Consider the following 16,861-nt stretch of genomic DNA (forward strand, 5'->3'; position numbering starts at 1 on the left):
TATCTATCTATCTATCTATCTATCTATCTATCTATCTATCTATCTATCTATCTATCTATCTATCTATCTATCTATCTATCTATCTATCTATCTATGAGAAAGCTACAGAAACATATACGTATACATACATAGTGTTAAACCCTTCCCTTCCACAACTGGTTGAGGTTATTTTGACACCTATATTCCCTATCGTCATAACAAGATTAGTTTGAAGTGTCTGGCACACTGTGCCAGGAGCCCAAGAGTCCATATTAGCCTATTAAGGACACTGTGTATCATGATGGCAGAGGGCAACTCTAGTATTTATAGCTTTGAGTCATAAGCTGGAATGGTGTAAGTGTATCTCTCCATCAGCATGCTTGTTCACTTAAGAAGAACTGGGAGCTGTGAATTGTCCAGGATGAGCAAAATATCATACGCACAGGTATTATAACTCCACAGACTGTACTGGATTACTTTGCTTTGTATATGTTGCAAATACATAAATTATTTATTAACAAAGTTCCAAAGAGCTTTACAGACAAAGAACAATAAAAACTGTTGACTAAATTAGGGTAATAAGCCAAAACACTGAGTATGACCAATTATTGGAAACAGAAAGTTCTGCTGATGAACTAACTCATTGCGATGTACCACTTTGGACACATAATAAGTTAAATGAATGCTTTATTATCAGATTTGATTGAACTAGTATTTTTTTTATGATTTAATGGTGTTATACATCAGCCATTACTCTTATACTGTAGAACATACACAACCTTTAATACAATATTTCAATACAAAGTGTACTACAATATTCTCAAAGTCCAAAACAAACTCACGATGTTTCATTTGGAGAGGTGGGATTTTAGGACCACAGTATATACAGCAAGATGATTTATGGCTCACTTGAAGTGTGAGTGATGGATATGATATGACAAGTTTATGATGTGGCGATGTAGTCACAAGACCATATCACAACTGAAGAAGCCAACAGGATGACAGACATGAAGGTGATAATCCTCTGCAAGATTCTGTTTCATAAATTAATATTTGAAAATGCCTTTTGACTTTTGTTTGTTTAGAACAACCAAAATCCATTTTATAATCTCTCACTTCTTAGGCACAGTACTGCCTTTTATGAAAAAATTGCAAATAATCCAGATTCAAATGCTTCATAATTGCTGTGAACAAAGATTTATGGCTGTCGCTTCTTTGTTTCTGACAGAGTATTTGCACAAATATTGAAGCAGTGGCCAGGCAGGCCGGTGTCAAGGGCTTAACATAGATAATGTGATGAATAGTCAAGTCGACTAAGTTTAGCTCTCGTGTAAGAGCATTCATCAGAAACTGAAAAGGCTGGCCAGTGAAACAGGGTCATGGCACCTGTGGGTTGTGTTGTTCTATTACAACAGTTTGTGTTGTGTTGTTGTGTCTGTAAATAAATAGCTCAGGTGCTAACTTTCCAACATCTTTGTCAAAATTAAATGGAATTTATGTTTTACATGGATGAATAATGTTAAATCAAATATTAATATGCAAATATTACGATTAAAAATCATACAGGACTTAATTTTCCTACAGCTCATTTCATTATTTGTGTTTTGTACTTGCATTGGACTCTGGCTATCCAAACTTTCTTTTTCTTTTTCTTTGCATTGTGGAGCTATAATATCAGGAGGTGGAACATCATTTACATAAGTAATCAGCTGATTGAGGTCTACAAAGCCACACTGCAAGATCCAAAATCCTCAATGAGTTAAAGATAATACCCTGTGAATGCAAGGCTGCGGCCAAGATGGAGAGTAAGGTCTAGAAAGTCTAATCTCTTTCTTCAGTTTATTTCTTATAGCAGACAAAATTGAGATGATAGCTGCACTGACTAAGACCCAGAGGGACATTGGGATTGTAGGATCATGTGCTTTACTGAGATATTTGTGCAGGAAAATCTTCCAAACTCATACTCAGCAGTTTTCAGATCTAACAGGCACACAGAGGCAGACTGGCAAGAGGAAATGTGTGAGGATTGCAGTACTTGTGATGTAGGATTAACAGATGATGTTATTCTAGACATGTTAATGTGAACTGCTTGCTGCGAGGCTCCAATCGTGTGATTGGTCGAGGGAGTTCACATGTGTTGCTGCTGCTTACATCCCGTTTGGGACAGATTGCGAATGTGAACGCATAAGTTGTATTCAAACGGACAATACCTAACTTCTTTAGGAGACACTCATGATACACACTGAGCCCGCTTCATATGCTGTGAGTAGGATATCACAGGTTGCTAATGGAGGTCTGCAGAGACCTTTTAAGGGTTTTTCTGTGTTCTGTGAGCATGAACATGAAATGAGCTCCCAGGTTAACTGCAAAATGGAGCAAACTGACTTATGTGGGGACAACACAATCAGTACCAAGACAGTGTGATTTTTAGACTTTATCAGCTCTTTATCACCTGTAAAAGCTGCTAAATATGAAGAATTGAGCCTTCAGAAATTGACAAAGAGACACGACAGGGAGATTTTCAGGAGATGTGCAGATGTGTCAGTACACGTGGCCATCGTCATGGGAATACCTCAGTGGATTGTCTTCTTACCTTTCTGTTTCATCCTTGCACCTTGGACTTAATTAAAGAATACATGACATTTCCTGTGCTGTCAACAATGGACTGGAGATGTGTTAGTATTGACCATACTGGATCAAATATATGCTGCTTTAGATGGATATAACATTGCTTTAATTATGCTAGTATATGTGCCATAGAGATGTAATAAACTTTCAAAAGGTTTCAAAATTAAATTGATGAACAGGTCTTAACAGGTTAAAACATAGTGTCTGTGTCCATATGCACACTGATTAGCCACAATGTTTATACTGTGTAGGTCCTGAAAAACAACTGTGACCCGTTGGGGTATGGAAATGAACCTGGCAGGAGACCTGATAGTTTTAGGTTGGGACCTTTGGGAATTATGTTTGATTTAAGACATTGTTTCAATGCATAAGCAGATGGGAATCTGCTTATCAGAAGCAAAATGCTGTGCAATTACATTGTTTGGTTTGCCATAATCCCAGCAGCAATGACAACAGGCTAATGGCAGTGCTAAACTCTCATTTTCTGGTTTATTGCTTGTGAGATTTTCCATGTGTGCAGATATTAGCTGTGGGGCACTTAAGTGTGTAAAAATTTAAAGCTGAAACTTTGAAACTTTAAATCAGCCAATATCAGCAAGAAAAGAAAAACTGTGAAGTATCTGATAAATCTTTCTTGGTAATACCAGCGATATATGGTATTAGTTAGTGTAATGAAAGCTAACCAGAAATTAGCTGCCGGTGGGCATTAAGCCAAGCACAATATCAGTGCTTATTAAGCTGTTGCAAAGGACTGTGCAAACTGTGCAAAATGTGTCATTATTTGGTATCAGTACACAACATTTGCAAATCAAATTTTTAAAATAATGCTCTGTACACAAGACCCTGTGTGATGCAAACTGTAGAGAATTGGTTGTTACTGATCCACACAGGTATGCACACAGGTGTACACATGGGTATTCACAGACGCGGACTAAAGCTTTCTTGGCTGCTGCCTCAAAGCACACTGTGCGCTGTCTATCTTGCGTGCTGCACAATATCGTTTATTATTTAGTAACTATTGATATCTATGACTAGCTAGTTTATTGTGATGGTGCTTTGTTTTCTCTATTATTATGTTGCTCTTTGTTGTTTGCTGTCTCCTCTGTTTGTTTTTTTTGTTTGTTTTTTTTTCTCCATACAGGTGACCCAGGAGTTGTTTTTTTTTTTTTCCCCCCCCTTCTCACCGTCTCTTCTCCCCTTTGGTTTTCTTTCTCTCTCTCCCCCTCTTTCTCTCATTCATTCCCCCTGTCCTATTTATTAAAAAAAAAAAATGACAAAGGATGAACTGAAGCTCTGCCATCACGTAATGTCGCATACTGCTGTTTCTGATGTCATTTAAAAAAAAAAAAAAAAAAAAAAAAAAAAAATTGTTACTTATATATAGGTGTGGGAAACAATATGTCTACACATATCAATCCAGGCTCAGGGGGTTGGGAAGCGCATCTGTAACCGGAAGGTCGCTGGTTCGATCCTCGTACTCTCTGTCCTGGTCGTTGTGTCCTTGGGCAAGACACTTCACCTACCGCCTACTGGTGTGGGCCAGAGGGGCCGATCGCTTCTGTCAGTCTGCCCCAGGGCAGCTGTGGCTACAACCGTAGCTTGCCTCCACCAGTGTGTGAATGTGAGAGTGAATGAATAGTGGCATTGTAAAGCGCTTTGGGTGCCTTGAAAAGCGCTATATAAATCCAATCCATTATTATTATTATTATTATTATTATTATTATTATTATTATTATTATTATTATATTGAGCCAGTATTGTTATCAGAGTAATACTAGCAAGATTGAATCGATGGTTTAGTGAAAGCTGTGTTTTATTTTGTGAACTAAATATTCTGGAAAGTAAAAAATGCTTTAGTGATATTTAAAATGTGTTCAGAATTTGCAAACTGGTGATGATTGATGTCATAAATCATGACACAGCTCTCTGCTCTACATAAGCTGCTTTTTAAGTTAAAAGTATATATATTGGTTTTTGGTATTAGCAAAACTCACTGTGTCTTTACTTGGTATTGGATTGCTACCAAACCTTGCAGTATTGCAAATCACTAGTAAATAATTATGAAGCTATAAAAGAAAATGGTCTGAAAATATCATACAAATCACAGTATTGGCCACATATTTTATTAGAAATGAAAAACATGTGTAATGTGTAATTGACACTTTACAGACAGTTGTAGACTAAATCCACCATTTTTAATGAAGAACAGAGCAAAGATCTGTTCTGTAGCCTATAAGTATCAGTTAAATTTGCCCAAATCTTCAGAAACAGGCTTAGAATCATAGGCAAGGTTAATAGATTAGATCTTTGAGGTTCCTGAAAAACATCTGTGATCTTTTGTACCCTGCAGCATCACCTCGGGACCTTTGGACGGTGTTGACAATAAGGGTCTCCAGTTGGGTGTCCAGCTCCCAGGCAGTTCGCAGACAGGTCCTCAGCAGCAAAACCAGCAGCTCCTCTTGACTCCAGCCAGCCTCCAACTCGCTCAGCTCCAGGCCCAGCTTACCCTCCATCGCCTGAAACTGGCTCAGGAAGGCAACGCAGCTGCTGCGGCCACTGTTCTCAATCAGGTTCTCTCCAATGTCAACATGTCTCAGCCCTTGTTTAATCAGTTACGGACTTCAACTATGGTTGGAAGTCAACAGAGTGCCTTCCCCACAGGAGTGCTAGGTTTCCCCTCTTCAAATTCAGCCTTGGGAGCCTTGGTCAGTGGGGGATTCAACCAAAATTCAGGCACTGTTAGGCTGAACCATCCTTGTGGAGGAGACGCGATGGGTCAACAGGGCAATGAGTATGGGAAAAAGTCTGGGTCGACTTACCCCTCTGACACAGACAGACGACTTCAGTACAACTTATCTGGAGGGACATCTGCAGCATCAGCCACTGCTGGTAACGGGCTGTCCACAGTTATCAATACTCAGGCAAATAACATGACCAATGTTGGTCTTCAGCGAGATTTCTATAGACAGGATATGCAAGTACAACAAGCTGGATTTAGTGAGCAGAAAATGAACATTTTTAACTCAATGGGACATAAAGAGCAATGGCAAGGTCAAACCAACTTGTCTCACACCGGTATGGTGGATATGGGTTCTAATCCTCCCCCTGCGTGGACACCAGCTGGACAGCCGGCTCGTCCTAGTACTGAACTATATAACCCAGAGGAGCCAACCCGTGATACGAAGTTAAACTGCAATAGTGCAGCAGTTTCCTCTTTTGGTTCAAGTGGCATGCAGGCTTTAGGACTCTACCAGCACCTGCACGGAAAAGAGGAAGCTTTATCGTCAGGTACCAGGACACTTCAGCCTTATCAAGTCAATGATTACCATGCTGTTACACCCACTCAGCTGCCACACCAGTGTAGCATTTGTGACAAGAAGGTCTACAACCTAAAGGTGAGCAAATTGATGAGTGGAAATCTTAGCACGTGACCATTATATGAATCTATGCATTTGTATATTTGAAACAGGAACAGAACAAAGTTAGTTTTCTTGAACTAAAACACAAGTTTGTGCGTTGCTTGAAGGATTTTACAAAATTTAAACAAGTCCTGACTTTCTGAATGAGCATTAAGCAGATATTAAGAATAGCTAATATACAGTAGTTAAGTATTTTTGTTCGATGGCCTCTAAGTCCATGATGGTGTCTCTTTAATTGGTTTCAGCCATGAGGTTATACAAGGGGTAGCTAAGAGCCACTAAGGGAGGGCAAGTATTGGGCTTCCTGTGTCTAAGCTGTTTGAGTCTACATGTTCAGACAGTGTTTATGTGTGTACGTGTGTTTAGGACTGGGAACAGCACGTTAAGGGAAAGCTACACCTCCAGAATCGAATGTTGTATGCAAATGACAGGTGAGTCATTTACAACTCCAAAGATTCACTGCACAGAGTCTAAATTAGACTATCATTGATGACTGAGGACGTTCAGTAAGCCTCTGTGTTGATGTGATTTGTTGTGGTTTTTGTTTTGCTGAGTTTCAGACTTTTTACACAGCTTTAAAACGATGTCGATCAATTCAGAGCAAACCTCTTTTAGCAGTTGGAAATATGTTAGTTTCCTTTTCCTTACTTCTTATGCAGCTGTCTTAATCTTTCTCTGAATATGAGCTCTGTCATAAGATATGAGCGAGCAAGGCAGGGGAGAGGCAGCTAAAATCAGCCGTCTCTGATTGTTGCAGTTCAGCGGTGGTATCAGCTGGAGCTACTCACTATGCTGTCAGCAGGCCTTCTGATGGAGGTCTGAACCCCGTAGGAACGAACCACATAGTCTGTTCTGCTGCGAGTCAAGGTAGGATAACCCACCACCAACACCACCAGCTGTGTATCTCCTTACATTAGCGCAAAGTGTAAAACATCAGTCTTAACTCCTGCTGTAAGAGTCATATTTTACTCATCACTTGATTATGAGAAACGGGGTATTTTTAGGACATGAGGCAGCATGTTTTTATAGTTGAACACTTCTTATTTTAACACATTGAAGTGCTGCGTGCAGTTAGCGTGAAGTGTTTTGAAGTCCTAAAACAGTACTGCACCGTGCCAAATCATCTTTTTTTGTACATGCTGGAGGAGTAGCAGTAAACACAACAAAGCCGAAGACTTCTACGCGCTGCTTTTCTGACAAACTCTCTTGATCCTATTATATATGCTTCATGCATTCACTTATGTATAATTACTAACTACAAACTGCCAACAAGCCCATACAGCATTAATATATAATAATTACCTAACACAATTTTTATTGGATGAGTAATCTGTTAGAAGATCTCTGTCTCAGTATTGTATTCCCATTGCTTGGAAGGGTGGTGAAGAAATGTCTTTAAATAAAATGGAAACAATGTGTTTTGAGCTACCCAAGACTGGGTAGCTGTTTGAACTATGCTAGTACTGTGTGCCAATTTCCAATAGTTCTGAGGTCATTCCATCATAGTTACAGCTCCTATGGCACATTCAACCGATTTTAAATTTAGACAATCTTCTCTTTAGGGTTTAAAGAAATCTGAAGCTAACATTTGGATATCTATTGTGGAGGCACTCTGCACTTAAGATTAAACCATCTGGTTTAAATAGTTTTGGAGTTAAAATCCAAGTGATTGGATGGTCCCTTATGAGCAAGTATTTACACAACAATGGGAAGGAAGAGCTCTTGTGTAGCAAAAAGAGGCCTCTGGCAGAACTAGGCTCAGGGAAGTTCAGCCATCTGCTGCAACTGGCTCAAGCATGAGGGGAAAGAGACAAGAAAACATAATCACCACGAGTTAGCTAGGACTAATGCCTGCACGATTCTCACATCGGCCAAAATGGCAGAAATCTGCTTAATCAGACACCATGTGAATGTTGTGGTGCAGAGAAAACTGCAGAATGAAGACTCCAATCTGACTCGTCAAACATTTTCATTCTCAGCTGCATCTCCATCTGTAATATCTATAAAGCTACAGGGCTTGTGTGAAAATGGGTTATGCAAATGAAACTGCAACTACATCTGCATCACAGTGGAGCATCATTACTGTTTCCCAGATGTTTCTCAAGAGTGACGAGTTTAGCAAAGCCTTTTCTTCCAGCTAGGTGCTGGTTGGGGCAAAAAAAGACTTTGAACAAAGAGGAAATTAAGAAAAAGCAACAATAAAAAATATATTAAACATTTTGAACAAAATATTTAACAGTTTGAAAATGTACTTTACTAAAGCAAAGTTGTTCCCTCGCACTGGGTTTACTGTTTCAGGACAGTTGTAAGTTCCCATATCAAATTGTTTCCACAGATGTATCCTCAGGAGCCAGTATGTCATACTTGCCAGCTACAGCCATGAAGACTTACCCCACGCCAGACACAGGATTTGCCTCACACCAGCCAGAGTCAAAGGTCAGACAAATGTTTGGGTTTTTTGGATTGGATGCATGGTTCTTTGTTAGAGCTTGCCCAGAGCACATAAATCAAATTTTAAGATAAGTTGGAAAAAATGCTAGTGACAAAGAAGCAGCTGAAATTCTTGATTTTTCACTCCCTATAAAAAAAATATATATATAATTCAAATTTGATTTTTTTAAATTACATTTGAACATCCAACAGTATGTTCAAAGGGCTCTTATACCTTTGACATGATCTCTTCATTTAGTTTTTCTGAGCATTTATTCTGCTACACTTCTTTCATGTGACATTTAAACATCAAGAAAGAGTGAATAAGTAAGAATCAACACCAAATGTGTGCTGCTTATTGAATGGACTCAGTTCACCTTGTTGACAGACACTCAGGCCCAACACCAAGTTTCATGTTAGCACTCTTCCACTGAACTTTAATAGTTAGAAGACTACTTCCAAATCTATCAAGCGCATGAATTACGAAAGCCCTAGGTTTAAAAAAGAGCACAACAGCAATAAATACGAATACATACATAGGAACATTTATCCAGATTTACTCAAGAATACATTTATATTTTAAGAATAAGAGATTTTTTGTAATTGCTTGAACACTTTTTCTTTTACTTCTGTTTTCTGGTTATGCACCCTAATTTGTAAAGACACTTAGATTTAACCTCCTGATGACACTGAAGGATTCAAACATAATTAATATTAGCAATGTAGAGGGTTACCAAATGGGTTGCAAAAGCAAAAACTAATCCTAACACTGATTTTAAAGTATTTCTAAGAGTATAGATGAAGGATAGTTGTCCTAACTGTGGTCCTGCAGTGAGTTTGCCTGAGTTAAAGAACCTGTGTTTGACTGGGGTTAAAAAAACAGCAGCTGTTGATAGGCGTCCATCATGAAGGCAGGTCTCTTGAAAAGCACAGTGCAGATGATGAGTGAAGAGAAAGGACACCAAAATTAGACCCAGCAAACGTTCGGGAAGCCTACACTTATGACTAGCATGCAGCTTTCAACAGTCTGCGGGCATCAACACACACCCAGTGCATGGATATGTATTAATATGGTTACACAAACACACTATACAGACTCGTGTGCTCTATACTTTATTTTAGCTTCAGTTTTTTATAATGCATAAAGCATGGCATTCAACTTGTTAGATTATATTTTCTCACTTTCTATAATTTCCCTTAAATTTTGAAGTTAAATTTGTAACTTTAAATTAAAGTTAATTTGTGACAATTTCAAAGTCAAATTCAAAGACAAGACAGGCCGATCCAGAGATGGATGCCTTAATGTTTAAACTAGATTCCTTCGCCGCTAAAGCCGCTGTTTGTTCTTTGTTGCCAGGGTAACTGTATAACAGAATGCTGAAGTAAGTGATGGAAAAAGCCGTGTGCGTCTTTGGTTGGTTTTTGACAAAGGATTTGATTTTATTAGCGTGGAAGTATTTATAGGGTGTGCTACATGAGCTAATGTTGGTTGCAATAAACACACACCTGTCCAAGCCTAACATGTGAGGTTTTATTGTTTTTAAAGCCCTGCGAGATCCCAGGGATCACACAAATGCACACACGCATACAAGTTTTGATATTCTGTGTCATTTTTAGTGTAACAGCAATTTAGTTGTTAGATATGCACAGAAAAAAATTAAAAAGCTACATAAATTGTTTTCATTAATTTCACTTAACTAAATAAAAAAAACTGTGGTTGCAGTTAACTGAAATAAAAAATAAAAACTACACTTTAGTAAGTGAATAAAAATTTTGAAAAGCGCTTTTCACAGGCAAGAGTCACAAAACCAAAATGCAAAAGTGCACCATTTTACCATATTAAGGCAAAAACTACAATAAAAACTAAGCATTTAGAAGTAACACAAATTAAGCTGATATGGTCGCTTTAAAAGCAAACGGGAATTAAACTGAAATGTGAGTAAAGTTTAATTAAAACTGAAAAATAAAAACTATAATAACTCAGATACAAACCAGACTAAAAGGAAAAAAAATTACCAGTATAAAGATGAAAGCTATTTTCAGCTGCTCTATATTCAAAAGGGGATTTAGGTACCACCAAATGTTGGATCTGACACTTTTTCACCAAAGTCCCTCCAGACACAGCCCCATCCAAGGCTCAAACTAGGGATCTTTTGCTTGTGAGGGAATTTGTAAACCACTACACTGTGACGATACTACAACATATAATAATGTGGGTTCATACATACATTAGAAGCATGCACAACTTTTGTTCTTCTGCACTGCAGTGTCAGCTGTCCAGCCTGAAGTAACACAGTAGCTTCTTTCGACAGAACTCGAACAGAGATAAACACAGGATTACAGCTAACCGCTGCATGGAGCACAGACCTAAAGACCCTAGGGCCACACCCCCCAGGCAGCAGTGTTAAGTTTCAGACTGGTGAGAGACTGGTAAAGTGATCTGAGGAATCAGCTTGTGAGCACTCTGCGTAGGAACGTGGGGAGAAACTGTGAAACCAAACTGACCGTCTTGCAGCATGAACCCTGATTTGTAAAAATAAGCAGACGTATCCTCAGAAGAGATTCCACTGCAATTTACTGAACACATTGCAAAGCTATATTTTTAGGACTGTTTCCTTTCACTGAATTGTAAGAAACTGTAAGAAACTCGCAAGGGTTTAATTAAACAATTTCAGTCAGGGTTGATTGCCAGTTCAGTTAAAAGATTATTTGAAGTCCTTCCATTCCTGTTCTTTATGTATTTGTGCATTTTAATTGTTGATAATTAAGTTTTAGTGAACACTGAACATTACCAAAGGTCTTCTGTCATTTATTCAAATTTTTTTTTTTTAAATAAATAAACCATATTAAGGAGGTCCAGGCTGTGTGTAAAGTGTGAGTAGTCAACGACACGGCATAACTCTGCACTTCTGGTTTGCGGACCACAGAAACGGCTACTGTTCAAAGCCTGAGCCAACCTTGAAAGTGATCTTAATGCTGTGGTCAAACTGTCTGGCCTATCAGACACAGGCCTGACTTTTACAGGTCACACATTTGTGACTAAAGCAAGCAGCGACTGAGCCTCTTGTTCTCACTAATATCCCAGGGACATAAACAGCCTATTCCTGGATCTGTTTATTGAGCCCATCCTGAACTGACCTTTATGTGTTCTGGTGGTGGAACTGGCATGTGGCTGTTAATAGAATTATCATAATTGCATCTGAAGTTGTTAATGTCACTGTGCTGGCCAGAAACTATTAAGTTATAATATCTTTTTTTTTTTTTAATAGCATTATCAAATGTTTTTTTTGTTGTTGTCTAAAATATAGTCACATGGCACATGTTGTGTTTGGGCTGTTTGTGTATGCACAGAATATGCACCAAACTGACATGTAAATTTTAAAGGTTACTTTTTACGAAGACTTATATACACTCTAGATTCAAGCAAAGTAAAGTCTTTGTTATTGTTGGGCTTTTCTTGGACAAAATTAAAAATGCTCCGGGTCGAATCGAGACCCCGGTCTGGCTAACACATGGAACTGTCGGTCAGGTTTGTCAACCAGAGACACAGAAAGAAGAGGAGGGGTGCTGGAAAAGTTGCAGTTGCAGCACAATGGTTGCAGAATTAAGACTCTGTGATATAACAAGTTGAATTTATAACTGCTTTCTGCAGTGATGTCAAAGGAACATGACGGCATGTCACCAGCTAGTCTGATGATGAATATAGCGCTTCGTATTTGCAAGATGCAATACGCAGGATTCACTCTTCTCCGTCACAGTAAAGAAGGTGCATAAGAGTTGCAGGTATCTGTATTATCAATTACAATATATCTTATGTGGTTTTAATACTAAAGTTTTACGTGTTATAAAACTCTATTTGACGGGTTTATCAAACTCTAAGTATGTGAGAATTACTAAAGGAAGCACTTTAGCTTCCACTTGTCTTCCTTCTCCAGCTTTATACCGGAGAGAGCACGTTCTCACAGCCTTATCAGCCACTCTCTAAGTCCTCATTCCCACAGCCCCAGTTTTACATCAATGCAGCCCAAAGCACCCAAGGGGCACCATGCAGGGGTCCAGAGACAGGCTCCAATGGTCTCCATCCCCAACGACGATCGTGGGAGTGGTCGTCACACTTAAAAAGGGGTGAGGATGAAAGGCAGAGAGATGATCCATGGAGGAATGGGAGCAGCATGGAAGATTATTGACCTAATGCTGGACATTACAGAGCATACAATATAGCCCTGTGGGACACCAGATGATCGACATAAGCTGACATGTCTCTAATGCCAAAAAATAACAAAATGTAATTTTTACTGCTGGATGGCTCCCAAGGATCTATTAATAAATGCGCTAAGGTGGGCTGTATGAAGGAGGGAAATTTACACATTGTTTGTTTGTTAGTGTCTTAGCAGTCTTAGACTCATTTTACACAGTATGCATGATTTTCATATACTGCAGAGATTGACACAGAGTTTTGAAGTTTTGATATGTTTTTTGTTATCAGCCAAAATTAGATGATAGGATCGATAACAATTCCTACGCCTAGCTTCACATAATTCTGGAAGGAAGGAAAAAAAACTTCTTGCTAAGATTTGTCAAAGGGGAAATTAAAGCTATGAAATGTCATGTGATATCTTTTATATTTACCTTTGAGACGCTGGGTAACTGAATTCCATGGCTGACACCTGTCTTCAGTGGCTGCATTCTGCATTTGGGAAGTCGTGTGCTCATTGTGGGACACACTAAAATTGACACATAAACACAGCTCTCTGTATCCTGGTCATGGTTACAAGTGCTGCAAATAGAACAAAGCTATTTTAAAGTTTGACGATCTAAATAAAGATCAGATAAAGTATTTAAAGTTGCTCAAAGATTGCATTTTTGTTTCATATTTGCAGCCATTTCCGATCAGAAACACCTCCGTCGGTCGAGTCGTCCACATATGCAACCTCCCTGAGGGCAGCTGCACGGAGACTGATGTCATCAACCTGGGAATACCCTTTGGCAAAGTTACCAATTACATTCTCATGCGGTCTACACATCAGGTAAAACAAAATGATTATTTATCAGTGAATAGTAACTTGTTGTTCATGTTTATCAGAAACTGTTTAGGTCTCAATTACATGTCTGTATAAAAAGAAAACTATACTTTTGGCCATTGCTCATTCAGATCAGTACATTCTTTGTTACATTAGTATAAAAAGGTAACTTCTGTGCTTAAAATGTGCACCATGCAGGACACATGGTTACAGTTTTCTTTATTTTAGCATTAGGTTGATTGCAGCTGCTTGTCATACATACAGTTGACCACTGGGGTTTTAATACCAGTGGCAGGGTGTTTAATTATACCCCGAACTTAACTTTAAAATATATGAAGCATCTTGCTATGTTTGCACAGATTTCTTTAGTCGTTACCGCCAGAAAAGTTGGATGGTTACCTTTATATGGAGCACATATGTAAAATTTCAATTATCTTTTTTTTTTCTTTTTTATTATCTGCATCTTCTTTTCTGCCACGGCTGTTATATGATACCAAACACTTAGTCATAACTTACTGGCTGTTTAACTACCAGTACTTGACAGCTCACTTAGGCTCCAGGGTTTCGTTTAACAGACCTGCAGCATTCATATCACCCCTATCAAATTTAAAGCATTCACTCTAAAATCACTGTATTAGTTGCAAAGATTAAAGAAAATGTTTCAGTGGATTATTACGTTAATGAAATACAATACTGGAGGATGATGATGTTCAGATTTTCTTCCATCTACTCTGTCATCTGAAACGTATATATGTTTGAGAAGATTAGCCCTGAAAAAAGAACCTCTCGTAACAGGGTTCATGTTATTGCAACTTTCTAACATTGTATTCCTCCATCAGGCCTTTCTAGAAATGGCATATGTAGAGGCAGCTCATGCCATGGTTCAGTACTACCAACTTACTCCAGCTATGATTAACAACCAAAAACTTCTAATACGAATGTCTAAGAGGTACAAGGAGCTGCAACTCAAGGTAAAACTAAAGAGAAACATTTTCAAAAATCAGTTATACACTCTGTTGGGCATTTACTAAACCCATAAGTCTTTTTAATTTAGAAACCAGGTAAAGATGTTCAATCAATCATCCAGGATATTACCTCACAGCGGGAAAGGGATGAGATGCAACAACATGAACAGTAAGAAAACTCAAATGTTTGTTTTCATGCAGCAGACTTCTTTGAGTTGCTAATGTGGAAAATGCAATCTCAAAAACGTGCATCTTCTCTTCTTAGCTTTGTACCAGAGCGAGCACGTTCTCGCAGCCCTATCAGCCACTCTCTAAGTCCTCATTCCCACAGCCCCAGTTTTACATCATGCAGCTCAGCCCACAGCCCCCAAGGGCCACCATGCAGGGGTCCGGAGAGAGGCTCAGACGGTATGGGCCCTCACCGGGGCTCATGGGAGTGGTCGTCACACTTAAGAAGGGGTGAGGATGAAAGGGAGAGGGATGATCCGTGGAGGAATGGGGGCAGCGTGGATGATGATCGACCTAATGGTGGACGGGTGCCTGACCGTCGAAAGACCTACCAAAAATCCTTAGATCATCTTAGTTTCAGATCTACAGATGAGCGAGGAGGTGGAGGAGAAGGGATGAGGGGCAGAGACTGGCACCCACGAGGAAGCCCTCAAGGCTCATCCTATAATTCGTACAGGAACATCGAAGAGGATTTCTACAAGGAACAAGTGTACAAATCAGACAAGCCGCTCAGACCTCCATACCAGCGACATGACACAAAGCCAAAGAGGAGGGATGGTGAAGACTACCACTCTAGGTCCAGGCATTCAGAATTTGAGATGGCTGATCAGACACTTTGCAGAACACCTGAAAATAAGAGGCAGAGTTCACCAGGCAGGGGCAGGAGTAAGAAAACAAGCAGGAGGTACACGGCTGCGGAGAAAAAAGAGAAAGAAAATGCTACTGAAAATACTGTGAGTAACTTCTGTAAATGTACATTGTTTATTTACATCTGCCAAATATTTCTTGTAACTAAAGAGATTGAATTTTTCAGGACCGCGAGTCAAAAGAAAAATCAGTTTCACCTCAGCGAATCAGTAAGACAAAAGAAACTAATGAAGGTGGTAAAGACAGGGACGCTGTAAGTAAACATGAGGTTTATGACACCTTATAAGCTCTGGTTCCAGCTGGAAGTAGTGTATTAAAAACAATTTTCTTGACCCGTTTTCTTAGGAGAAGGATCGGGAAAGTTGTGATGACACAGATGAAGAGTGTTGGTATCCTAAGAACATGGAGGAACTGGTCACTGTAGATGAAGTGGGAGGAGAAGATGATTCCATTATTGAGCCAGACCTTTCTGAGCTGGAAGAGTTTGCATCCTGCCCCAAAGACTCAGCAGGGGAGCCATCAGTAGAGGAGTCTATATTGCTGTCTTCCTCATCCTTGGAGGTGCAGCCAACATCTAATGAGAAATCTCCAGAGACTGAAAAGTCTTGTGGGGATGCTGGAGACCAGGCAGCAACAACTGTAACTGAGAAACAAGAGACTGTTACGACTTCGGCCAAACCAGAAGAACAGAAAACGAATCCAGTGACTTCTGAGTTACCAGTTGCTAACCTTAGTGAATTCCCCAGTGAGGAGTTTAAAGCTGCATTGAAGGAGACATGCTTTGAAGGTAGTGAAATAGCCAACAACGGGCCACCAGGAGAGACTATGGAAAATCACATCTGTGTATTAGAGGACAGCAAGACCCTAGAAGTAGGACAGGTCATGGAAGTAGTCAATAATGGAGTGCAACACCAGGATGATGTTCATAAAAAAGGTACTGCTTACAAGAGAACATTAATGTTCATTAAAAAAACAAACAAGTGTAGCTGTTAAGCTTATTTTGTTCAACTTATACAGTTTTGTTAATCATTTGTTGGACAAAAGCATCTAGCTAGTGTGAGACCTGTAAAATTATTCCTCTTTCTGTACCTCATTAGAATAAGTCACCAATATGGTCTCAAATGACAGTGCAGGTTATAAATGTAATTAGAGCTACGTGATGGGTAACCTGAGAAGATTTTTTCTACAAGTGTCTTATTTAGTTGTCTAAACCCAGATACAAAAAACAAAACAAGAAGTAAGTACGTTTCTTTCTCATAACTCATATGCCTTTCATAGACTTTGAGGCCCGCTCACCATCTCGTGAACAAGATAGAGCTGTCAGTGAACACGGCATTCCTTTGGGTAAGCATAACACAGTTTTGTTACCATGACTGTTGAACTGATAAAATCACTGAAAGCGAGCAGTTCTCATTCTAAAGTTTTTCCAATCATTCGGAATAAAGTCCACAACCTAAAAAAGTCACCAGTGGAAGACTGGATGTCTGGGTAGATAACCCACTAAGTTACAGCAGTATCAAAGTAAAAAGTAACACCTTTTTTC

The 16,861-nt window shown here is 39.2% G+C and overlaps 1 protein-coding gene across 2 annotated transcripts in view; it reads left to right on the plus strand.

Moving 5' to 3' along the window:
* rbm20 (RNA binding motif protein 20) overlaps positions 1–16,861 on the plus strand; it is a 47,976-nt gene that overhangs the window by 25,078 nt on the left and 6,037 nt on the right. For both annotated transcript variants that reach the window (XM_005931295.2, XM_005931297.2), the window contains exons 2-12: positions 4,958–6,002; positions 6,393–6,457; positions 6,784–6,893; positions 8,362–8,462; positions 13,337–13,483; positions 14,317–14,448; positions 14,532–14,611; positions 14,708–15,404; positions 15,485–15,571; positions 15,664–16,252; positions 16,597–16,662. In XM_005931295.2, the coding sequence (XP_005931357.1) occupies positions 4,958–6,002; positions 6,393–6,457; positions 6,784–6,893; positions 8,362–8,462; positions 13,337–13,483; positions 14,317–14,448; positions 14,532–14,611; positions 14,708–15,404; positions 15,485–15,571; positions 15,664–16,252; positions 16,597–16,662 (3,119 nt within the window). The remainder of the gene's footprint in view (positions 1–4,957; positions 6,003–6,392; positions 6,458–6,783; positions 6,894–8,361; positions 8,463–13,336; positions 13,484–14,316; positions 14,449–14,531; positions 14,612–14,707; positions 15,405–15,484; positions 15,572–15,663; positions 16,253–16,596; positions 16,663–16,861) is intronic.

This window comes from Haplochromis burtoni, unplaced genomic scaffold (genome assembly GCF_018398535.1).
Source record: "Haplochromis burtoni strain Fernald_Lab_line unplaced genomic scaffold, NCSU_Asbu1 Contig_140, whole genome shotgun sequence".
NCBI classification, from domain to species: domain Eukaryota; kingdom Metazoa; phylum Chordata; class Actinopteri; order Cichliformes; family Cichlidae; genus Haplochromis; species Haplochromis burtoni.